Source organism: Dermacentor albipictus, chromosome 2 (assembly GCF_038994185.2).
Source record: "Dermacentor albipictus isolate Rhodes 1998 colony chromosome 2, USDA_Dalb.pri_finalv2, whole genome shotgun sequence".
Taxonomy (NCBI): Eukaryota; Metazoa; Arthropoda; class Arachnida; order Ixodida; family Ixodidae; genus Dermacentor; species Dermacentor albipictus.
Window position 1 is genome coordinate 13998819 of NC_091822.1, and position 25742 is coordinate 14024560.

The 25742-nt window shown below is 44.4% G+C and overlaps 1 protein-coding gene across 22 annotated transcripts in view; it reads left to right on the forward strand.

The window, feature by feature from the left end:
- LOC135910907 (inversin-like) overlaps nucleotides 1-25742 on the forward strand; it is a 686529-nt gene that overhangs the window by 209569 nt on the left and 451218 nt on the right. For 19 of the 22 annotated variants that reach the window (XM_070533476.1, XM_065442979.2, XM_065442974.2 and 16 more), the window contains one exon: nucleotides 15735-15836. The exons of the other annotated variants lie outside the window; for them this stretch is intronic. In XM_070533476.1, the coding sequence (XP_070389577.1) occupies nucleotides 15735-15836 (102 nt within the window). The remainder of the gene's footprint in view (nucleotides 1-15734; nucleotides 15837-25742) is intronic. 22 annotated transcript variants of the gene reach the window in all.

Genomic DNA, 25742 nt, shown 5'->3' on the forward strand with positions numbered 1-25742 from the left:
AATGTGGATGATATGTAATTACAATATATGGCCACCATAAATATAATAGAAGTTAATAATTCAAGAATAGTGCCTTTGCATGGTGTTGCAGCCATGAATTGTGGCTATAAGGTACCAGTGCTGCAGGTAGCACTGCTTGTGCAGAATATAGTTCAACTCTACTACTTTCAAACATCATTGTCTTTATCTGCATTTGTATAGCTCCAGCTTCTGTGAACACACATCTGGTGGAAGAGTGGCTTGCACCTGCAGTTGAGTCCAATGAATAGCCAAATTTCTGCCCATTTTCATGGTATTAGCATATTAGTAAAGGCAGTTGTTTTTATAGTAGCCTGTTTGCCCAATGTAGAAGCCACTGCAGGGTGTCAGGATCTCGTTCACAACTTCAGCTTTGCAGGGGACACAGCATGTGGCACATAGTTTGTAAGGGACACAGCATCTGGCACATAGTTTGTCACAGGCCATGTATTCGGGGCAAGTTGAGTTCACTCACTAGCAGAGGGAGAACCAAGCTTGTTGGATATGAAGTAAAACGCCTGTATACTCAATGGCCTTCTTCATTTCGTGTGACATATGTGGTTATAGCGACCCTTGTTTTAAGCACTTCTTGTCCAGCAGCGGTTGTTTGCTTTTGAAACACTCAAAATAGCTTTCAGCAAGCTTGACAGGAATAACACTGAAAAACCAGCAGATGTTAATTCTCACACTTATCATGCGAAGCTTCATACAGTATGATGAGGGTGTAAATAAATGAGGGTGTTCCTCAAGGCCTTGTAGCACATGTCACGAGTTTGGAGCAACATTATGTATAGTACTTTTTTGATCCCGTGCTATAGGTTTAGCAGATGTGGCCATGGTTGAAGTGCAGTGGAAGGTCAAGAAAACATATCTATGAGCAGCACCCTCGTAAAGGAGACTGGGAAAACTAGTGGGAAGCCTGTTGAACATCTGGTTGACCCACTTGCTGGCTCCATCAGGCAAAGTATGATAAAGAGAAGGAAGTCATCAACACATCAGAAGGTTTTTACATATAAACAATGTGCTAAGGTCATAACATGCCAACAAGTCTTGGTGCGCAGGCTATGCACGACCAACTAGATATGCCTTCTGTTCGGACATTGCTCATTGTAACTAACAAGGTTGGAGTGGGCAAAAAAAGAACAGCAGCTCCATTAATTTGGTTTCACTGGTATCAACACTGTTTTGTAAGTGTACATTGCCATACTCCCCAATGCCTTCTTGGGTGGCATCAGCAAGGACCAGCTTGAGGCAAGGGGTAATAGACGTCTTTGCAAGCTAAAAATGCATGCATGCATGGAGAGCATATTGTGTCCAAAAAGTAGGCACTTCACAAGGGCACTGGAGAAGGAACAGGTTATTAACAGTGGGCAAAGACAACCTACTAAACACCCAACACTGTTGCCATGTAACGACCTCTGAAACAATCCCTCCTTAAGAGGAAATCATCTTTGTGTATCCATAAAGAGGGCAGATGGGCAAAGCCCCTTCAGTAATGCTGCCAGCTTCAAAATCCCAATTTGCACCCCATCCTGAATGCTTCCTTCTTAAGACTTTGCTGGGTGCAAGCATTCTACTGTCCAAAAGCTGTCATTGAGAGCACTGTTGGTTTGGTGGCAATAAAGTTCAGAAGCAATTGCAACAAACCTCTCTTCCTAGTTGGCCTGGATGCTCACGGTGCTTATGAAGCAGCACCATGGGGCAAGCAAGGTGAACGGATGTCTCCAAGCCCTTGTTCGTTTATCACACTGTTCTGTTAGTAACAACCATGAGACTTGAGACCAACAAGCTCAAGTTCGGCACTCGCATGGTTACTGCGGAGGATTCATAAAAAGCACAAAAACAGAAAACTCAGGGGAAATGATAAAGCACCATTTAACACTTAGTATTGCTACAGCCCACCCCCTTCATACATTTTGTCTGGTCGTGCTACATCTTTTTATTATAAATAGGCATGAACTTAGGTGATGTTCCCAATCAGTGTCCAATATTTATATACACTATGTGCTGGTTCAAAGAGGCTCGAAACACTGCAATGGAAGATTCAAGTAGAAAAGGTGGCTGGAAAAAAAAAGGTGTGCTGCAACCATCTCTGCAACATCTTGTCCCCTTAATAAAAATTGTGCTTCCATATTAACTTGAGCCCCCAAGTTTAGAGTAAAATATAGACCGATCAGCTTACTGTCCGTTGCCTACAAACTATTTACTAAGGTAATCGCAAATAGAATCAGGAACACCTTAGACTTCTGTCAAGCAAAGGACCAGGCAGGATTCCGCAAAGGCTACTCAACAATAGATCATATTCACACTATCAATCAGGTGATAGAGAAATGTGCGGAATATAACCAACCCTTATACATAGCCTTCATTGATTACGAGAAAGCGTTTGATTCTGTCGAAACCTCAGCAGTCATGGAGGCATTACGGAATCAGGGTGTAGACGAGCCGTATGTAAAAATACTGAAAGATATCTATAGCGGCTCCACAGCCACCATAGTCCTCCATAAAGCAAGCAACAAAATCCCAATAAAGAAAGGCGTCAGGCAGGGAGATACGATCTCTCCAATGCTATTCACAGCATGTTTACAGGAGGTATTCAGAGACCTGGATTGGGAAGAATTGGGGATAAAAGTTAATGGAGAGTACCTTAGTAACTTGCGATTCGCTGATATTGCCTTGCTTAGTAACTCAGGGGACCAATTGCAATGCATGCTCACTGACCTGGAGAGGCAAAGCAGAAGAGTGGGTCTAAAAATTAATCTGCAGAAAACTAAAGTAATGTTTAACAGTCTCGGAAGACAACAGCAATTTATAATAGGCAGCGAGGCACTGGAAGTCGTAAGGGAATACACCTACTTGGGGCAGGTAGTTACGGCGGATCCGGATCATGAGACGGAAATTATTAGGAGAATAAGAATGGGCTGGGGTGCGTTGGCAGGCATTCTCAGATCATGAACAGCAGGTTGTCATTATCCCTCAAGAGAAAAGTATATAACAGCTGTGTCTTACCAGTACTCACCTACGGGGCAGAAACCTGGAGGCTTACGAAAAGAGTTCTACTCAAATTGAGGACGACGCAACGAGCTATGGAAAGAAGAATGATAGGTGTAACGTTAAGCGATAAGAAAAGAGCAGATTGGGTCAGGGAACAAACGCGAGTTAATGACATCTTAGTTGAAATCAAGAAAAAGAAATGGGCATGGGCAGGACATGTAATGAGGAGGGAAGATAACCGATGGTCATTAAGGGTTACGGACTGGATTCCAAGGGAAGGGAAGCGTAGCAGGTGGCGGCAGAAACTTAGGTCGGCGGATGAGATTAAGAAGTTTGCAGGGACGGCGTGGCCACAATTAGTACATGATCGGGGTTGTTGGAGAAATATGGGAGAGGCCTTTGCCCTGCAGTGGGCGTAACCAGGCTGATGATGATGATGATGATGACCAGTGCACTTATGGACAATAAATCAATTCTCAAAGAGTATGTGCAGTCCAGCCAAAAGCAGGGGCATGAATCCGCATTGTGCTCCTGCATTGAAAGTGAATAACACGTACCATAATGGCGAATGTGCTTTAGTAAGCTTCCTTGCAATATCAATTTGTAATGTACAAAGAATTGTCAATGAAGCATACCATGAGCATAGATGCACTTGCAAATTATGTCACAATTGAAAACAATCAGCACAGTGTAAACTTATGTGCCCTTTCCACTCTTAGTATTCTTTACCGCACGATGCTCATTTACACCCCTGTATTGCGGTGTAGCAAGCTACAAAATAATCTTTGCATAATTAGGCTTTTTATGATTATCTTTCTCGCAATACACAAATATTTCGCGGTGAAGCCTAAGCAATGTACTGCGGTGAAGCATACTAAAAGTGAAAAGGGGCCACTGTCACTGGACATAATTAGAGTTCTTTAATCATACGCTCGCGCACCCAGCGCCTCTCAGGTCGCCTAAGTGGACATACTATGCTGGCTGATAGCGGCCTCCTCCCACTTTTAGTATGCTTCACCGCGTAACTAAAATGTACTGCGGCGAAGAAGCCGCATACATTTTAGTTGAAAACGAGACATCTCTCTGAGAGATATGTCTCGTTTTTAACTCGGCCGTCATGCAAATGACATATAGCGCGGAAAAACGCGAACATGCTGTGTTAGCGTCGTAAACTTCATACTAGGCAAGGAGCTAGCACACCACAATCCCGCGACAGCCGCTAATGAGACCAAGACGGAGCACATGTCTGTGAACGCGCTAATGGAGCCCCTAAGCCACTCTGCTCCTCCGCCACCCCCGCTGCACGGCTCCACCACTCGTTTCAAGCACAGCACACCAAACACACATTCAGCGCTGAACAGTGGGCGGTCGACGCAGTTGCATTTACATTACTTGCAGCGAGCAGCACATCCGTCGATGTCCGTTAAGCAAAGTCGGACACGGCGACGCCACATCGCGGTTCGCAGGACTTCGCTGCCGAGGCGCTAGGCCACTTCGATATTTCAATTGTCACCACCGCCGGGTTCTCAAGAAAGCACGGGTCACACAACGCAGATTTTGTACTGGCAGAGCTCACCGAGGCCAAAGCCGCACTGCCGCACCGCCACTACTCACGGCTTTCCACCAAGTAACACAGAACCTACAACCAACACACAAGCAACGCACGCACAATCACATGAGCATGCAATGTTGAACAACGCGCGGTCCAGAGAACGACCACGCCGAGCACGAACACGCCACGGCGTTGACGGCGTTGCTCGGCGTCAGCATCGCGCCTTCTCAAAGATCCCTAAACGATGCTGTCCCTAGGCACCTAGGATTAGGTCACGTGAGGGATTGTTGTAGGACAAATAGACGCTCCGACGCGCGCCGAAGCTCGCTCCTCGACTGCGGCGCACTGTTGCTGGACTATTCCGTCTTCATCCGTCAAAGTCCGGCCTAAAACAGCCTGCTGTAAACTAAGCTTGAAACAATAAGTTAGTGATCTGTATGTGCTTTTAGATATAAAAAACACGTTTGAATAATGGATATACACCTGCCGCAACAGTTTGTTTTTATTTTTGAAGTAAAAACAGTGCACAAAATATCGACATCAGCGCTCGCGCGTCGTCTGTCTGCAAGATCGCTTTGCAAACACCTGCACGGCGATGCCATATATCAAAAACTGTTGTACCGTTTCATTTTGTGGTAGCTTATTGCACAGCCAACTATGTAAGAATTAGGCGTGCAATGTATAACTGAAAAAATCTGTGTTGGAAATATTGCCACGTAGTAGTGACGGTAAATAAATAGTGCCGGCTCAATCGCAACGATAGCGGCGAGGAATGTCGGCAATCGTAGAAAATCTCATCTGGGGGTCAAGCGCGTCGGTTTGCATATGTCAGTCGTCGAAATTTACAGCCTATTCGCTGGTGCCCGTGCGCCTTCCAGAAACTACAACACAATTCGTGTCGCGTATGCAATCAGATTAGCAAGGTTCGTTGACAACAGACAGAACCATCGATAACATTCGCGAAACATCCGATACGTTCAGGCGCATCCTGCACCGAGTGATAACGTTTAACATTTTTTAGCCGGTGAAATACGGTAACCGGATACAGATAAAGCATCCGTGTCAATATAATTATGCTTGTTGGTGCATGAGAGAAACGTGAAAAAGTGGGTTCTGAGAAAATCAGCACAACAGAATTGAGACACCTGTAGCACTCACAAAAAAAATAACTAGAATAGCCAAAATGTATGTAATTCGTATCTTGTCTCCCCCCAATTCTTGATTCTGCCAAATCTAGCCCATGGAGCACCTCTATTGTTCTAAGTTGTTTTGATGCATCAACACCACATCCGGAGGCCTTCACATAGAGTGTATTACTACAAAACATTTTCACAGTGTAAGGGCCATGTTCTACTGTAACTGGTTTCCACATATCATGTTTGCCTTTCTTTACATTAATGAAATGACATACCGTCAGATAATACAAGCTTGAGAATTAGAGGGTTTTAATAGGAGCCTTTCGTTGCCCTTTGCCAAGTCGTACTACTGGAGCACTTATTCGAATGAATGGGAGCAGCTCATTTGCATAGTATAAGAAATATATAAACAAGTTATTTTCACAATTTATACACTTCGTCACCACAAAAAGAAAAATTGCAGTTTATTGTTTTCAGCCTGCGATGATGTTTTGACTGAGAAAGATATATTCAATTTGTTCTGCGAGGCACGCAATAATTGCTGTGCCATATTTTATTGCACAACACTGCATACAGTAGCCAGCCATTATTAAAACTCAGAAGAAATTAATAGCACAATGAATATGATCGGGCACAAAGCATATTATTGCACTTTCTTGATTCATGCCAGAACGACGACCACAGTCGTCCTTCTCCATTAAGGTCAGCATCCATCGTGCCTCCTTACCATCGGCCTTCACACCCTCAGCACGTTCAACCTCAGCTTTGTGGTGTTTAAAACAACCTCAAGTGTGTCTTACGGTTCCAGAGATGAGAAAGAAGACCGTCCTGCCTACCTTGGCCTTGAAGCAAGCAGCTCTGGATTGTTTGCACATTTTCTACTTTGATCACGTCCACATATATACGGATGGTTCTTCCACTCAGACCAGCTCCACCAGCGCAGTGGTTATACCATCACGATCACTAAGCATCCAATACAAAATTTCTCACTTGACAACATCGACCGGTTCGGAGCTTGCTGCCCTCCGAGGTGCCGTTGATTATATTAATAACCAACCTGCTAATCGGTGGGCAATATCCTGCGATTCAAAGGCGGCCTTACAATGTCTTCTGTCATCTCTTCGTCGCAGGTCATGTGAACAATTCGTGTCGGAGATACGAGAAATGCACCATCACATGATCATGAAAGGACACGACGTCGTGTTTCAGTGGCTGCCTGGTCATTGCGGTATCTCCGGCAACGACCTCGATGACGAAGCTGATAGGAAAGTCCACGAAGGAGCAACCCTTGTTTCTATAAATTTATCGCGGACTGACGCAGCCTAACACTTAGGCGAGCTAGCGCACTCTTTTGACATTGGAAAAGTGGCACACACCTGAATTCACTCAACATCGATTGCATTCCCTCGGTCCCTCTATGCAACTGCGGCTGCTACCAGGTCTTCCGCGAAATGAGGAAACAGTGCTGTGCCGCTTACGTTTGTGCGTCGCATTCACCAGTGCATATGCATTTTTGATTGGAATGGCTGATAGCGCCGAGTGTAATGCCTGCGGTGTCCAGGAAAGGCAAGACCTGTGCAGAGCCCTCAATCAGCTAGATGGAAAGCCGTTCACCTTGAACAAGATCTTGGGACCAAGGTCTCGCATATCGCAGCTACAAAAGGCCACAAAAGCGCTGCTGCGATATTTGAAAGATACCGGATTGAGTCAGCGTCTGTGATCCGGACTGAGTGACCAACTGATATCCCCAGTGGACTTTCGCTTCTTTTAATCTTTCCGTCCCCCTTTCCCTTTCCCCAGTGTAGGGTAGCCAACCGGGTTCAGTCCTGGTTAACCTCCCTGCGTTGCAGCGGTGGCGTAGAGGCAGAACACCCGCCTCGCGTGCAAGAGGTCCGTGGTTCGAATCCCGGTGCCGGCAATTTTCCACCGGATTAAAAAAAAAATCCGCGTGTTGATAAAATTGCATAAACAGGCCTGAAGTGTGGCCTGATCCCGGTGACCAGAACCGGTAACGCACTCCCTCACCAGAGCAGGATTGGCCACCCTGGTGCAGTACTTGGCCACAACCTCCTATATGAACAACACAATCAAACCCCGGCCCCTCAGTCCCCAGCAGCTGCGAAGCAACTGACCACGGCGGCGGTCAGACCTGCGACGCTGCAGAGGGTGCTAAGAATCACTGGCTCCGGACAGGCCGCCATTGGAATATGAACCTGGCAACGTTTAACGCTAGAACGTTATCTAGTGAGGCGAGTCTAGCAGTGCTATTGGAGGAATTAGAGGGCAGTAAATGGGATATAATAGGCTCAGCGAAGTTAGGAGGCCAAAAGAAGCATATACAGTGCTAAAAAGCGGGCACGTCCTGTGCTACCGGGCCTTAGCAGAGAGAAGGGAACTAGGCGTCGGATTCCTGATTAATAAGAATATAGCTGGTAACATAGAGGAATTCTGTAGCATTAACGAGAGGGTGGCAGGTCTTGTTGTGAAACTTAATAAGAGGTACAAAATGAAGATTGTACAGGTCTACGCCCCTACATCCAGTCATGATGACCAGGAAGTCGAAAGCTTCTATGAAGACGTGGAATCGGCGATGGGTAGAGTGAAAACTAAATACACTATACTAATGGGTGACTTTAATGCCAAGGTAGGCAAAAAGCAGGCTGGAGACAAGGCAGTGGGGGAATATGGCATAGGCACTAGGAATATCAGGGGGGAGTTATTGGTAGAGTTTGCGGAACAGAATAATATGAGGATAATGAATACCTTCTTCCGCAAACGGGATAGCCGAAAGTGGACGTGGAGGGGCCCGAACGGTGAGACTAGAAATGAAATAGACTTCATACTCTGCGCTAACCCTGGCATCATAAAAGATGTGGACGTGCTCGGCAAGGTGCGCTGCAGTGACCACAGGATGGTAAGAACTCGAATTAGCCTAGACCTGAGAAGGGAACGGAAGAAACTGGTACATAAGAAGCCTATCAATGAGTTAGCGGTAAGGGGGAAAATAGAGGAATTCCAGATCAAGCTACTGAACAGGTATTCGGCTTTAACTCAAGAAGAGGACCTTGGTGTTGAAACAATGAACGACAATCTTGTAGGCATCATTTAGGAGTGTGCAATGCAAGTCGTTGGTAACTCATTAGGCAGGATACCAGCAAACTATCGCAGGAGACGAAAGATCTGATCAAGAAACGCCAATGTATGAAAGCCTCTAACCCTACAGCTAGAATAGAACTAGCAGAACTTTCGAAGTTAATCAACAGGCGTAAGACAGCTGACATAAGGAAGTATAATATGGATAGAATTGAACAGGCTCTCAGGAACGGAGGAAGCCTAAAAACAGTGAAGAAGAAACTAGGAATTGGCAAGAATCAGATGTATGCGTTAAGAGACAAGGCCGGCAATATCATTACTAATATGGATGAGATAGTACAAGTGGCTGAGGAGTTCTATAGAGATTTGTACAGTACCAGTGCCACCCACGTCGATAATGGAAGAGAAAGTAGTCTAGAGGAATTTGAAATCCCACAGGTAACACCGGAAGAAGTAAAGAAAGCCTTGGGAGATATGCAAAGGGGGAAGGCAGCTGGGGAGGATCAGGTAACAGCAGATTTGTTGAAGGATGGTGGGCAGATTGTTCTAGAGAAACTGGCCACCCTGTATACGCAATGCCTCATAACGTCGAGCGTACCGGAATCTTGGAAAAACGCTAACATAATCCTAATCCATAAGAAAGGGGACGCCAAAGACTTGAAAAATTATAGACCAATCAGCTTACTGTCCGTTGCCTACAAACTATTTACTAAGGTAATCGCAAATAGAATCAGGAACACCTTAGACTTCTGTCAAGCAAAGGACCAGGCAGGATTCCGTAAAGGCTACTGAACAATAGATCATATTCACACTATCAATCAGGTGACAGAGAAATGTGCGGAATATAACCAACCCTTATATATAGCTTTCATTGATTACGAGAAAGCATTTGATTCTGTCGAAACCTCAGCAGTCATGGAGACATTACGGAATCGGGGTGTAGACGAGCCATATGTAAAAATACTGAAAAATATCTATAGCGGCTCCACAGCCACCATAGTCCTCCATAAAGAAAGCAACAAAATCCCACTAAAGAAAGGGGTCAGGCAGGGAGATACGATCTCTCCAATGCTATTCACAGCATGTTTACAGGAGGTATTCAGAGACCTGGATTGGGAAGAAATGGGGATAAAAGTTAATGGAGAATACCTTAGTAACTTGCGATTCGCTGATGATATTGCCTTGCTTAGTAACTCAGGGGACCAACTGCAATGCATGCTCACTGACCTGGAGAGGCAAAGTAGAAGAGTGGGTCTAAAATTAATCTGCAGAAAACTAAAGTAATGTTTAACAGTCTCGGAAGAGAACAGCAGTTTACAATAGGCAGCGAGGCAGTGGAAGTCGTAAGGGAATACATCTACTTAGGGCATGTAGTGACTGCGGATCCGGATCATGAGACAGAAATAATCAGAAGAATACGAATGGGCTGGGGTGCGTTTGGCAGGCATTCTCAGATCATGAACAGCAGGTTGCCATTATCCCTCAAGAGAAAAGTGTATAATAGCTGTGTCTTACCAGTAATCACCTACGGGGCAGAAACCTGGAGGCTTACGAAAAGGGTTCTACTCAAATTGAGGACGACGCAACGAGCTATGGAAAGAAGAATGATAGGTGTAACGTTAAGGGATAAGAGCAGAGCAGATTGGGTGAGGGAACAAACGCGAGTTAATGACATCTGAGTTGAAATCAAGAAAAAGAAATGGCCATGGGCAGGACATGTAATGAGGAGGGAAGATAACCGATGGTCATTAAGGGTTACGGACTGGATTCCAAGGGAAGGGAAGCGTAGCAGGAGACGGCAGAAAGTTAGGTGGGCGGATGAGATTAAGAAGTTTGCAGGGACGGCATGGCCACAATTAGTACATGACCGGGGTTGTTGGAGAAATATGGGAGAGGCCTTTGCCCTGCAGTGGGCGTAACCAGGCTGATAATGATGATGATGATGATGAACCTCCCCACCTTTAATTTATCATTTTCACTCTCTCTTCTTAATTCATGCCATTTTTTAATTGCACAAAAGCTACTGCACTGAAATAGTATACTGGTACATAGTTAAAAAGCACAACTTTATACTACGATAATAATTAATCATTCAAATTTTTATTGTAGTGCCCAGGAACAACTAGAGAGCCTTTGTACAGGTGCACTTAATGAGCACTATGTGAGACAAAATGTACAGAAAACATGAATGTAGTAGACAAAAAATGGAAGACAGAGAAACAAATAGGAAAAAAAAAGAAACGCGGAAAAGTAAAAGGGATTTAATCCTACATGATTATCTACAGATACAGAAAACACAGGAAATGAACTCTGAAGTATGTTTTGGAGTCGAGTCTTATTAGCACAATCTTGTAACAAGCCCAGGCAACGAATGTGGAATGCTACCTGGTATGCTATTGCGGCACAAACAAATGCATATGATCAAGAAGCTTTAAGGAATGTATAATGTCATGGACCACCTTATACAGGAACAAAAGGTGTGATTAATTAAGACTTGAATCTAGAGGTGCGAGTTGAAGTATATTTGAAAAGGCTCAACTGTGGTCGCCAGAATGGCAAAAGTGGTGCTTCAAGATAGATGTGAATTTATTCTGGACGCGTTCAATAAGGTCAGAATTAGATTTGCTCATTGCACCCCCCTCCTACAGAAGCATACTCTAGTAGTTGGAGGCACACAGCAGAATTTCAGAAACACAACAGGTGAGTGGAAATCATGCAATTCTAAGAGCGTGAATGGCATCTTGTATAATTATCTATGTGAAGAAAAGCTTAGCATTTTGTCGAAGTACACACCAAGATCTTTCATTTCATCGACCCTAAGGAGTGGAGCATCACGTAGGGTTTATCAAAATGTCACATGGTGCGTTTTGTGCATATAACTGAATGCCATAGTGTTGGAAGCATTAAGAGTATTTATTGTTTCTGCACCAGTTTGAGAGTGAAAAAATGTTTTTTTGGAAGTGGATGCAGTGGTGAACACTGTTGACAGTCGGACATAGTTTTAAGTTGTTGGCACACAAAGTCATGCTGTTCATTTATTAAAATGCTCTTAGCACTAACAGAAAGCGAGGAATCCCATAGCGATTCGAACACCTGACGCACTGAAGAGGATAGATATAGGTCGGCAGTTAGTAACTGCACACCTAGCACCTGATATGTGCATGGACAATGTTCATGCTACCATCGGAATGCTAGAAAAGGTACTAGACTTTAGGGAACTATTGTAGATGCTTGTGAGAACGAAGAACAAGTATGCTTCCATACTTCTTAACCCTTTCAGAGACCACTTTATCCCGTTGATTGAAAAGTTGCTTTCACCACATCTCTTGCATCCTCAGAATCGTAGAAAGTGTACAGCTGCAGCAAATATTAAGAATTTTCAATTGTTTAGCGAGTTTTGTCAAGTTTACAAAATTTCAACTCCATGCGAAAACTCACTACAGGAAGACAAAATATGAGAACATGTACTTTTTCGTGTTTTGAAAAGCACTTATCCAGCCACTTGACAATTATGCCTGGTGCACGACATTGTAAAAAACAATGAAAGAAGTGAACCCGCTACATACAACGTTCTAACACAGAGTAACAACACCCAGCCGTCTACCTTCCCACTCATTTTGTTAAAACATTCTGCACGTTATTCAAAATTGCAGCACAGTTCCAATAATAAGTGTTTCAAGATGTATAAAACACATTTTAAATACCATTGCTTTCATCAGTTTTTTTGCTATTGATGCATGCTCCTGCTGTGCCCAATTGTGTAGACAGCGTCTCAAAGGGTTAACCTCTGTGGAGGAAATACCATCAACACCACAAAAAAGGGAAAGTTTAAGGCAAAGTTTAAGGCACTTCATCACTTCATATATAGTCATTGAAAACGAGGTTTTCATTGACTGTTAGCATACACTGTGCTAGACAGAGAAGGAAGGTTACTTGAAGCATATTCCACACCACGTAGCAAACAGAAATGTTCTGCAAAGGCATCAGCAGTCTTCGAGACAACACCACTATTTTCGTGACGAAGAGGTACATCTTTGTCACTCTTTTTAGAAGGGAGAGCCCACAAAGCTCCAGAAATATTTTGAATTATGTGTCACGCTGGCTTCAACACAATCAACGTGGTCAAAGTGATGATTCTTATAATAATAATAATAGTAATAATAATAATAACAATAACAATAATAATAATAATCTTAGTGGTAACTTGGCACACTAGACTAAAAAGAAGGCTGATGCCTGTATGTTAGAGCATCTGATAACCAGCCATCTAGAGCAGGAATTTGCAGGATGCAGAAGACACTTCCTTCCCCTCCACGTGCACACACACTTGCTCAATAACACAGCACGGCACACACGCACACATTCGACAGGTGCATAACACACAGGAGTGCTAATTCAGTCTGGTTCCAAGGAAGGAGAATCCAAATCGCCAGGGGGGTGGAGAGAAAGCTTTGCATGCGAGATATAATCATGGAGTTGTGGTGTCGGGCCATAGAGGCGTGATGAGGGCTCAGGCTGTGCTGACCACTTGTTCAGACGAACTGAAGAACGATCAGTGCTGTCCAGAGAGTCGTCAAACACCCTGCAGTATAGACTAGTACAATGTTGCGTTGGTATTGCAGGGTGTGCTACTTGAGGGGTTTGAGGCAATCCTCGAAGGCTGGCATGAGCTTGTGACAACCGAAAAGACGGGAGTAAAGGGTGCGTATTGTCCGGCGCTGAACAAGCTTAAGTTTGTTAGCGTCGCGAGTTTGGCACGGGAACTATACTGATGAGCAGTGCTCAAGTCGTGACAGAATGATAGAAGTGTAGAGTGCTCGGAAAACCTTAGGTCATCAGGGAAGGGAGACACGGGACACAAACCCAAGAAAGGGCCGGTGCTTACATACAGTGCTGGTGACATATGCGGAAAAGTTCACAGAACAGCTAAATGCTACACCCAGAATGGGAAGGGCCCGAGCAGTCTCTATAGAAGTGCCTCCAAGGAAGAAGGTTGGTCGTGAAGCTGTTTCGTTGTGGCTGATACGCATGGCAGCACTTTTTACGGTGCTACTACAAAGTTTGATCCCAGCCGTTCACCTTTACGGAATGTATTTATTGTAAGCACATATGCTGTGCATCGGCATATTGTTGTTGTGGAAGCGTTAACTTGTTAATCAAACACATCCTGCTTAGATGCATTAGTAACTTGGTTTTGAGTAGATCTTTGTCCTGACTACAATTTATAGTATCGCAGCAAGAAACATTTTAGTAGAAGCTGAAGGGATTCCAGCAGTTTAAGCATACTGACTGCACAAAACACTGATGACACCTTTTCACTTTCCCCACAATGCACTCACACCTTCTACACTTTCCATAACCAAAAGTGAGATGATAAATCAATTACAGTTTCATTGACTCAGTACTTGCTGCTTCTGAAGCGGGCATCGAAGCAATCGTGGTATACGCTGCTACATGCATAGGCCTTGCACGATGCAGGTCCTGCTATGCACTGCACACAGGGCACACGTTTCAAACAGATAATTTCTTTTTGCAATGCTCAACTGTAACGACACACGGACTCAAACATGACTGCGTTGTCACGTATGCTTCAGTGCGTCAGTGTTCTTGATTGCTACACAAGCGATTTATGCCCAACTAGCCCAAAAGACGGACGCATTAGAAAGAAGTGAGCGAATGAGTACGGTGAACTTGTACTGAACTGGATTCACATGCCGAATAGAAGAACGCAGTGTCAGCTTAAATAGGCGGCACGGTTGATTATGTAAGTACTTCTAATAGTACGCCTACTAGTGTATTTCGCTTTCGGAAGTTATCTTTACCACTGGAAACAGCGCAGAGCTTGCCCGTTAAACTTGAGTCAACCGACACCACACGAAACACGCCGCGGTTGACCAACCCAACATCCACATGGTTCATTCACCACATCACAGGTCACACGAAGTCAAGAGTGCCATATTTTAGATCACTGCAGCACCAAACGGACCTGAAAAGTCATTTCCTTCGACAGAGTTTCTCAGGTGAGTTCGTTCACTCGCCAGTTACGAACTCGATGGACGCGCTAGGCCTACGCGTAACGTAAACAACATCGGCGATAGGCGAGTGTTGATTATCCAGACTTCGGAGCTCGTAAACGTGTTTCCATTCGTTTTGAGCACAACAAAATGCACATAGAACAAGCACAAACGTTGCTGCAATCGTGATTCGGTTGGCTGTTTTAGCAGACGATCGTACCGAGCCCGGCGAAACCCAGTGGGCAGGTTGGATTAGTCGGCGTCGTTCGAAGTCGCTTCGGATTCACGTCGCACTGCCACAACCCACGGTCGTCGGTCGGTGGTGTCGTTGTCGGCCTACTATTACAACACTGTCTTTCAGGAACACTGTCGTGCGCGTTGTGCGTCCAAAAAACTCGGACGATCGTTGGTGCCGGCGCACTTCGCATCGTCGGCCATTGCAGGCCTACCAGCCGGAGGCTACGCAGCCTCCGATTGGTTCACGCCTGCGACTCGTCGCAGCCTCTCATTGGTGCACGCCGGCGCAGCTTCGCCGCGCGTCGGCAAACTTCTAGCATTAGTAGACATAATCGCTGCGCGACGTTCCGCTTCGCCTAGTTCCCCACCGACGCTTTGACGCATTTGGCTCTTTGGCGCGCGCCGAAGCTTTCCGGCGCGTGCCGGTGGTTGGGGCATAAGTGTACCCGCATGCGCCGGCGCATCTTCCGAAGTTCAACGTCGATCGGATCAGCTTCGCTGGTCATCCGCCTTCACAGAGTTGAGTGGCTGGCATTTTTTTTTATTTTTCGCTAAGGCAGTCAAATTTGTAACATGCTTTAGTAACAAGAAGATAAAGCCTGCTGCCGAATTTTGTTGAAATTCGCCTGTTAGTTGAAGAGTTGACCTTCCAAGCCTGTATACCCCCCCTTAAGTGTAGTTTCCTTGCAGGGGGCGAATGCGTTGATGCAAGACGTGGATGGTCGCACTGCCCTTCACCTGTGCGCGGCCTCTTCTCAGCTGGCTGCATTGGGATGTACCTCTCTGCTCCTGGTCAGTGCTAGCCAGGCATGTTGCTGCAGAAGACTTGTCTCTGGTCATTCTTGCTGGGCTGTTCATTTCCTCCACTGCACTTACTATATGCAGTCTTTCCAGAACAAGAGATGGTGTGTCCGATTCTGTTCTCTCAGTTGATTCCCAATGATGTGGTTGCGTGTGAGGTTAAATGCAACATTTGAGTGTTTGGCCCATGCGGCGAATAGTGCATATGAGAGCTGAAATGCAGTGGGAATGCATGCGAATGGTGCTGCCCTGTGTGCACATTATCTGCAAAAGTCACAATTCCTGCATCAGTATACCTCTGTGCAATTCCATCAGCCATTGTGTCATCTCAGTTGCAGTGTGTCGGTCACATATGGTGTGGTACGCTATGGTAAAGTGAAATGTTCTAATAATGTGTCCACTAGTAGGCCAAGCTTTTTCGCAAGGAACCCAGACTAGCAACAAAGGGTCGGTATCAAGAGCCATAAAATAAAAAAAAAACTGAAATTGTGAAGTAAATTAGTTAACATGAGTCAAGGTACTGTGCATAGAGTAGATGAATTTTATTCGAATTAATCGGCATGCTTTAAGTCTCATAATAAATTGCATTGTCCTTCTGTCATATAGTCTAAAATATTAGCGAAATAACTTTCTTAGTTAAATAATATTGCGTGACAAAAAAAAACGACACAAACGTGTGAGAAGACGACGCACCAAGCGCAATATTGCGCTTGATGTGTCGTCTTCTCTCACATCCGTGTCGTTTTTTTTGTCATTTAGGTAATGGATTGCCAACTTACCCGTAATGCTGCTCTCATTAACTTTCTTAGGATTAGAATCTTGCTTTTACCGCCAAGTTTCCCTGGTTATAATGATTGGAAATAATAAGCATTGGTGGTGCAGCGAATGCAGTACCCGAATTTAAAAGGGTGCAGTCGATTTCCATTACTTTGACCCTGACAGGAGCGACGAAATAGATCGAACTAACCGGTGGGTCGAATTAAACGATGTCAAAAAGTGCGCCAGCACGCACCGCTCATACTCTTGGCAGTATTTTCCCGATTGTTACACACCCCCGAATCAAACGCATGCCCATTTTCTACGTGTCCAAAGTAGGAAAAAAACGTAGATGTAGGATTACAGCTCCTAAACAAAGCGGAAATCTAACGGGCGCCCGCTTGTTTAGCACGAAAAGTGGGCAAAGGTATACAGTGAAACTTCAATCGTTGATACGTTTTGGGGAAAAACGCGATGAATAATGTACTAAGCAAAAAACTTACGATTCGAAGTCACAAACAAATTCCCAGGTTTCGTTAGCGATCACCTAAAAGACACGAAGACGAAAGCCTTGGAAAGCCTACTGTAATTCACCTTACTCCATCTTAATTTTCCTTTAAAAATTCAATTACGAGGTTTTACGTGCCAAAACCACTTTCTGATTAGGAGGCACGCCGTCGTGGAGGACTCCGGAAATTTAGACCACCTGAGGTCCTTTAACGTGCACCTAAATCTAAGTACACGGGTGTTTTCGCATTTCGCCTCCATCGAAATGCGGCCGCCGGGGCCGGGATTCGATCCCGCGTCCTCAGCCCAACACCAGAGCCACTGAGGAACCGTGAGTCTTAATCTTCCTTTATCCACTCTAATGCACCTTAATCCACCTTAATCGACCTTAAGGCTCCTTACTCCATCTGAATCCTCCTTTATCCACCCTAATCCACGTGAATCATCCTTAATACACGTTTATCCACTTTACTCCACTTTCATCCAATCGCTAATCAATCAATAACTTTGCTAATCAATAATAGTCTGTTATGCACGGGTGGAAATTCTTTAGTTCGCGTCTGGCGTTTCTTGGGTCACGTGATATTATCTATACCTCACAGTGTGACCTTGAAGCGTAATCTTAAGGGTTTGGCCTTAAAGAAGAAGCTTTAGCTCGTGTGCTCCTAACTAAATACATCTAAAAGGAGAATTGGTTTTTCTCGGCAACCACTGCACAAAATTTGACGAGGTCTGTTGCATTTAAAAGAAAAGCTTAAATTCTAGTGACTGTTGGTTTGGAATTTTTCATTTAGGTCAATTTTTTTAATATAAAGTGGCAAAAAGATCAGAATGCGAAACTTTCAAGTTTGCAACTTTGTATCTCAGCAATGAAAAGCGATATCACGATTATGTGAATTGCATCTAATACATTTAAACCGGACAAAATCGATGTGTTACACATGAATGTCAAGAAATTTAGTAATGTGTAAATAAGCTTTTGCAGAACCCTTGTACACAATGCAAGAAATTCAAGTAAGTTATAGAATGACACATCAAATTTGTCCGCTCTCAGTGGTTTAGATGATGCCCTTTGCAGAACCGCAATACCTTCTTGATTCATTGCTAATAATTTGTAAACTTCGTGCTTATATTTTTTTCGAACTTCCGAATTTTAAAGATGTTAACAAAATTCAGGCCCCGTTAAGATTGGGGGCTCAATCCCGTCGCTCGTAATCAGTTGTCAAGATTGGAGTCGGGCATGAATTAGAAGGTAGCTGGCTCATGCCGTCGTCCAACTTATCTACGCTGAGGTCGTTGTTGAAGGGAAGGACTGCTACTCATGGAGAACGAGGAATATGGGTTATTTTACAGTATCTACATCAGGATGTTGCAGTTTGTCAGTCTAGCATGACTCCGAGAGAAAAGTACATCAGTCTAACATGACTGCTTAAGAAAGTGCACTGAGCAGCCGCACAACAGCGGTTTATGAACACTCGGTCCTCCCTGAGATCCCAAGGTGAAGGAAACGGCCGTACAGTCATCGTAAACAAGTCGCTTCTCTGCGCGACGGCTTACGCACACACACTCACACTTCTTTGCGCGTGGATCACGGTCCGGAGCCGACGTCAGACGGACTTCGTAGAACTCGGGGCTTACGTCAGGAAAGGCGCCTTTTATTCCCCGAGCTGACCCCCGCAGTGCGCCGCCAGGTGCCCATTGTCTTGCCTCTTGAATGGCGCGTGGGAAGGAGCCTCGAACTACGTTCCCTCTGGGACTCCCTCGTTCACAACAGACTAGGTTGGTTGTGGCGGGTTCAGGCACAAAGCCTGCTTCGTCACACTAATCTTGGCTCCAGCGATGGAGAGTCGAGGACGCGTATATTGTTCTCCACGCACAGTCGACTTAGTGACGCCGTGGCTAGAGGTTTGCGGTGGCGTTGCGGGAAAGTTGACGCCGCTGTCGCAACTGGATGGCAAAAAATGGCTGTGGCTTAGGTAAGGTTAAGCCCAGGATGCGAAGCATACTAGCCTTTATTTTAGTTGTTGAACCACTGTTTAGCCTGGTGAACTGCTGTTGCTTGGCTATATTTGGTTCGGCTAGACGAAGAAACAACTCATGCATTACTGCTTCGCCTTCAAGAGTGGAACGTGACAGCGTTCCCGTCGACCCGCCAAGGGGTGTAAGACAATGGGCTACAGGGCAGCGACTACGCGCCCCGCATTGGACGCGGTGAGCGTCGAGCAAAGCAGCGTTCGGCGCGGCAACGAAATGTGCGCCTGAGCAAGAGACGCACGCCTTAGAAACAGCTCGTTTCTAAGGCAACACCGCATTCACTAGAGGCGCTTTTGTACCGCTTTGAAGCATCGTACTCGTGGCTCAGTGGTAGCGTCTCCGTCCCACACTCCGGAGACCCTGGTTCGATTCCCACCCAGCCCGTCTTGCAAGAGTTGAGCCAAAGCCACTTCTCCTCTGTCATGACGTCACGGTGTCACGTGGTTTCAAGGCGACACCGCCGCGCCTGAGGAGCTGGGTTGAACTCTCGTAATATGCTTCGCATAAAAAACTTGCACCTCACTGGGCCGTTCTTAACAGCGCCTCTCGACTGTCCAGCGCTGACAACCGCTGGGCAGGAAAAGAACGGCTGGTGGCCAGGGGGTGATGCCTTGCCTCGCAGCAACCACTTGTGTAATGATGTCACCGCCTCAACATACCCAACAAGGACAGGCAACTGCAAAACGAACCCCACAACACGGCTCTGCGCTCAGATGACGTACCTTGGCTCTCACTTTAGACCTGCTAGGCTTCAAAGAAAACATAAGTGCAGAAACAAAAAATGCTGCATTTCGTTATGCCAATTTTTGAAGCAATTTCGTGCTGACAAATTCAGCAATCATGAAGGTAATCCTGCTAAATGAGAGGGGATCTTCTTGGCTTAACAACATTAACACTAGTAGCTCTAAAATTTAGGCGGCGCCGTCAAACGCAGAATTCAAATTATCCTACTGAAACCATCCGCATTGGTATGCAACTTTCCCTTCTTATATCTAACGGAGAAGTTGTACTTTTGGAGAGTGAGACTCGATCGGAGCAAGCGGCCATTTTTGTGTGACATTTGATTGAGCCACGTCATAGGGCAGTGGTTGGTCTCGAAGATGAACTTCGCTCCGTACAAGCAACACGACAACTTCTGGGCGGCCCAAACTAAACAAGCGCATTCCTTCTCTGAAGCGCTGTAGGCTTCCTCTCTTACGGTTAGTTTACGGCTGGCATAGAGGATAGGATGCTCCTCGTTATCGTCGCCGACCTGACTAAGTACCACGCCCGTACCTCAGTCGCTTGCGTCGCATTGAACTATGAATTCCTTTGTGTAGTCTGGCGCACGAAGCAGAGGACGAGAAACCAATAGTGTTTTCAAACTTTGGAAAGCATTCTCTTTGTTCTTATCCCAGTGTACGTTACTCGGTGCTCCCTTTCGGAGGGCGTCCGTTAATGGATTTGCCATTTGCGAGTAATTCGGAATGTATCGTTGATTGTACTCCACAAGTCCGAAAAATGAACGAAGGTCTGTTTTCGTGCGCGGCTGAGGAAATTCTCCAGTCGCAGCTATTTTCAGCTCGGCCGGCCGTCTCGTGCCCTGGCCGACAACGTGGCCCAGATAAGTAACCTGTGAGCAACCAAATCTACACTTTTCCGCTTTCATCGTTAAGCCGGCTTCCCTCAACCGTGAGAACACCTGTTTGAGGTGCGATACGTGTTGTTCCCAGCTATCCGAAAAAATTGCTACATCATCCAGATATGGCTAGGAGAAATCCTGCAAGTCTTTTACGACAATATTCATTAACTTAGAGAAGCTAAATGGCGCGTTCTGCAGCCCGAAGCTGAGTGCGAAAAGGCGAAAAGTGCCTACTGGTGGGATGAATGCGGCATAGCGGCTGGCACTTTCTTAAAGGGGAACTTGCCAGTACCCCCGCACGAGATCTATAGTTGAAATGTATTTAGCTGCGCTAACTCTTTCAATTCGTTCCTCAGCATGGGTATCGGGTACAGCTGATCCATAGTGATGGCATTTAACTTCCTGTAGTCAACACACAGACGAGGGTCCTTTTTCGGTGTTTCTACGAGTATTAGCGGGGACGCGTACACTCTAAAACTTTTAACGCCCTTAAGGGTGTAAATGGCTTGTCCCATGGGTGACACCCTTTTGGGTGTATTGCTACAGCCCAAGCAAATGAGTGTAAATTAACACCCCACAAAGGGAAGGCTGTTAATATGACGTCACCTTGCCTATGCGTGTAAAACAAACAACTCCCTTTCTATATGGGCGTAACACAGACACCACCCTTTCAATATGGGTGTAGCATGGACAACACCCTTCCAAAAGGGTGTTATCCCTGCAAGTATTTTAGCGTTCACTACAGCCATGTGGTTAATGGACAGACTAGCTGCTGTGAATGCTGCCTAGTCTTAGCTATGGTACTACCTTGTTCAGTATGAGCCAGAATCTGTGACACGTCGTCATATTGCGCTTCTGGTCCGTCATGTGGTAGCATATATAACGTGCGACCCTTTCAGACAAAAAAATTTAAGTTTCACGATCGCAGCAATGCACACACCCTATGCTTTTCGTAATCTTCCTCTGCAGTGATAGTGCACTGCCGGCAGGATGCAGAACGCAATAACAACGTGAGCTGCACTAAGGACACAGGATATCCCGCACCTTGGTGCACCAGTGCTTATCATTCCATGGAAACAGCACACAGCCAAATGCATGATGTTACATGCATTTCAGAAATAATTAGAAACCTCCACTTTTCTTGGTCAAGAATTTTCGCAGCAACACCAGCTCGACGAGGAGGGAAAGACACCACAGCTCGTTGTTGTAGCTCACATTGAATGCAATGGAGCGCAAGCAATGCATGGATTGACGACGGTAACACGTGCAGTGTTACAGAGGCATACGTTTGCATATCAATCAGTTTTTTGCCGTTTTAAGCACACATTTTATACCTCTATTCATCAAAGTTGTCATTTATCTCCACGGGATGCTTCTACTAGTACCTTCACTTATATGACTTAAAGGTAGCACTGAAAGCCAAACAAAGTACAACAAAGCGCTTCCACTTAAAATAATGTTTCAGCATTTACAAACAAAACTGCATGTGTAGTTGTGCATACTGTTTAATATATAAGCATGCACTATTTCCTGAAATGTATGCATGCTTCATTTACTGCCAGTGACCTGCTTATACCCAATAATTTAGTTTATTGTTCACTATGTGCTTGCACTGAATATCCCACAGGCATTGTAAGTTAAGCTACCAGAACAACAATCAGCTAGTCTAAGGTTACCTAATTGAACAAAATCATTGTAAAAATTGTGACGAAATGTCAGAAGAAAAGTATTTATTATTTCATTAAGGAGAAATGGTTACATAATGATGTTTGCATATTTTAAAGGTAAAAAGGAAGATAAGGAGTAAAACGATACCAATACACAGACATAAGCAACGAATAATGGCACAGGCTTGTTCAAATAAATTTTAAGCAGAAAAGTTTTTTTAAACAACCTCGCTACGAACTACCACATTTTCATTCGAAAAGCACTGCATCTTATTACAAAGTACAAAAATAACCAGCCACATAAGAAAGAACAAGTCTGAGTGTCTATGTGAACAGAAGGATAGGAAGTTGGGCGAGTTGGTACGGTGACATCATCTTGAATTGTAGCGCGAAGTGACACTGACACAGACTAGAAGCAGACAGCATGAGCGCTAACTCTCAACTAAATTTTTATTGAAACGAAGAACACATAAATATGGGTGATTGCAAAAGAACCGCAGCATAAGAACATGACAAGGTATGAAGACATCAGTAAAACATATCAGGAAGTAGGGAAGTCAAAAAAGGAAACAAATGACACTACTTTAGATTACCACACGTGTTGTGAAGATACTGAAATTTGCATTCTAACAGAGACGAAGATACCTGGCTAACGCGTCTCTCCTAATCATTTAATGTGGAATGCTTCGATATTTTCTTGTGTGGTTTGGCATTTGTGTCTTGAAATAATTTTTGTGTCTTCAAAAAAAGGTTTACAACCGCAATTGAAACGATGTGACGCTAGATGTGAAGCATTAGCATTGCTAAGTAAATGTTTGTGTTCTTCTGGTCGAATATTAATGCACCTGCCGCCCCGTCCAATGTAAGTCTTCCCGTACTTGAGAGGAATCTGATAAATTATACCAGTGTTACAAGGCACAAAAAAAAGGACGCATGTTTAATGCCGCAATCATCTTTTCTTTTTTGCCACCCTGTTCAAGTTTCGTATTTATCATAGGGCACATGATAGACAACTTGCGGGGCCGAGAAAACTTTATCCACGTCATATCTATTGGCCACGTTCCCTAAACCATGGGATAATCTATGTACATAGGGCACCACAGCAAACATTTTTTCTTTTTTTCTTGTTTCTTAGCGGGGCTTTTTATGTCATTTTAAAAGCTATTCGCAGGTTAGTGATAATAAATGCACAGGATAACTAGCCTTCTCGAGCCTATTTGTTGTGAAAAACGTTGTTTCATATTGTGTGGACATGAATAGCTTACTCAGCTCTTAAGTTTGCCATTACTAAGTCATGTCCACACAATACGAAACAAAGGTTTTCACAACAGATAGATAGGTTCGAGAAGGCTGGTTATCCTGTGCATTTATGATCACTAACCTGCGAAAAGCTTTTAAAATGGGTAAAAGGCCCCGCTAAGAAAAAAGAAAAAAACAGAAAAATAAGGTTTGCTGTGGCGGCCTATGTACATAGATTATCCCATGATTAAGGGAATGTGGCCAATATATATGACGTGGAAAAAGTTTTCTCGGCCCCGCAAGTTGTCTATCATGTGCCCTATGATAAATAGGAAACGAACAGGGTGGCAAAAAAAGGAAAGATGATCGCAGTGTTATGACATATGTGTCCCTTTTTGTGCCTTGTAACACTGGTATAGTTTATCAGATTCCTCTCAAATGCGGGAAGACTTACATTGGACAGAGTGGCAGGTGCATTAATATTAGACTAAAAGAACACAAACATCCACTTCACAACCCTAATGCTTCACATATAGCGTCACATTGTTTCAATTGCGGTTGTAAACCTTTGGTTGAAGACGCGAAATTCTTTCGAGACAAATGCCAAACCACACGGGAAATAATCGAAGCATTCCACATTAAAAGATTAGGAGAGATTTGCTTTAGCCAGGCATCTTTGTCTCTGTTAGAATGCGAATTTCAGCATCTTCACTACACGTGTCTTAATCTGAAGTAGTGTCTTTTTGTTGTGTCCTTTTTTGACTTCCCTACTTCCTGACATGTTTAACTGATGTCTTCATACCTTGTCATCTTCTTATGCTGCGGTTTTTTGCAATCACCCAAATATATATGTTCTTCGTTTCAATAAAAATTTTGTTGAGAGTTAGCGCTCATCCTGTCTGCTTGTAGTCTGTGTCACTTCGCGCAATCCAAGAGCATATGTTAGCAAAACATGGCTAGTAATAATTAGTGAACACTACAAAAGTTGAACATGAAAACTAGTAAAAGTAAAGATATATACTTCGCTCAGCTGAACTGCAAAATATTGCAAATATCACAAAGACAGCATAAAAACTGAGCAGGACAGAGCACTGACTGTTATAGTTGCAATATGCACACCAAATCTAGACGTAAAAAGTCAAAACTATACTGCCGGAAATGGTGATCTCTCCAAAAAACCATAAAAGGTATACTTTTCATAATTCCATCTCATAGATTACTAATCTAATTAAATTTGGCACATGACCCCTTGTGTGTCACAAATGCCCTGTTCTCATTACCTATGCATGATTACCAGCCTTGGTGAAAGAATTAGTTGCACTAATGTTTTGTATACCGGTAAAAATGCTGCTTGTTCTCAACTTTCTGTTGTGACAGCACACTTGTGGGCAGTTGTGAACGCAGTTGCCTATAGGGCTCAAACACCATGTTTTGGCTGCACAGGTACTGTCTACCGAACACCTGGTTCAAGATAGCTTGCATCTCAGTGTGCAGCCGCACTGGTGACACAGCATTCTTTTTTTCTCCTTGCCAGTTGATAAAGCCTCAGCAGCTGCAATCACTTGCGACTGCTCCTAAAGGTGCCATAAGGTCAGGCAGCAAACACAGATACCACGTAGCAAAACTTTCAGAGTGCATTGTGTGAGTCGAGGTGTGTAATTTGTACTTTAGTTGGGCAGCACTGCCACCATTCAGAATTATTCATTGCAGCTCCTAAAATTCAACCACATCAACAAAATAAATTAGGACAGTTCCTTCAGTACGGTGGCAGATGCTCAGATGCAGGCTTTCTAGAACCATGCATTATCTTCAGACAGTGCCAGTACAGCCCGTAGCACACCTTTCAAGCACTCCAGACAAGTACCTCGATTGCACTGCACACAGAGCATCTGGTGTCCATTTACCTATAGAGGCAAGGTAGCCCCTAGAACACATTTTGTGGCAGGCATGCTGTGCACTTTGTCCCCTGAAATGCAAGTGCCATTTGATACTTCAGTGCCTGTAGTGTCATTTACATCTGAATGAATAATGAATACATAGTAGTAATATAAAGACGACAAAAAAAGCCATCAG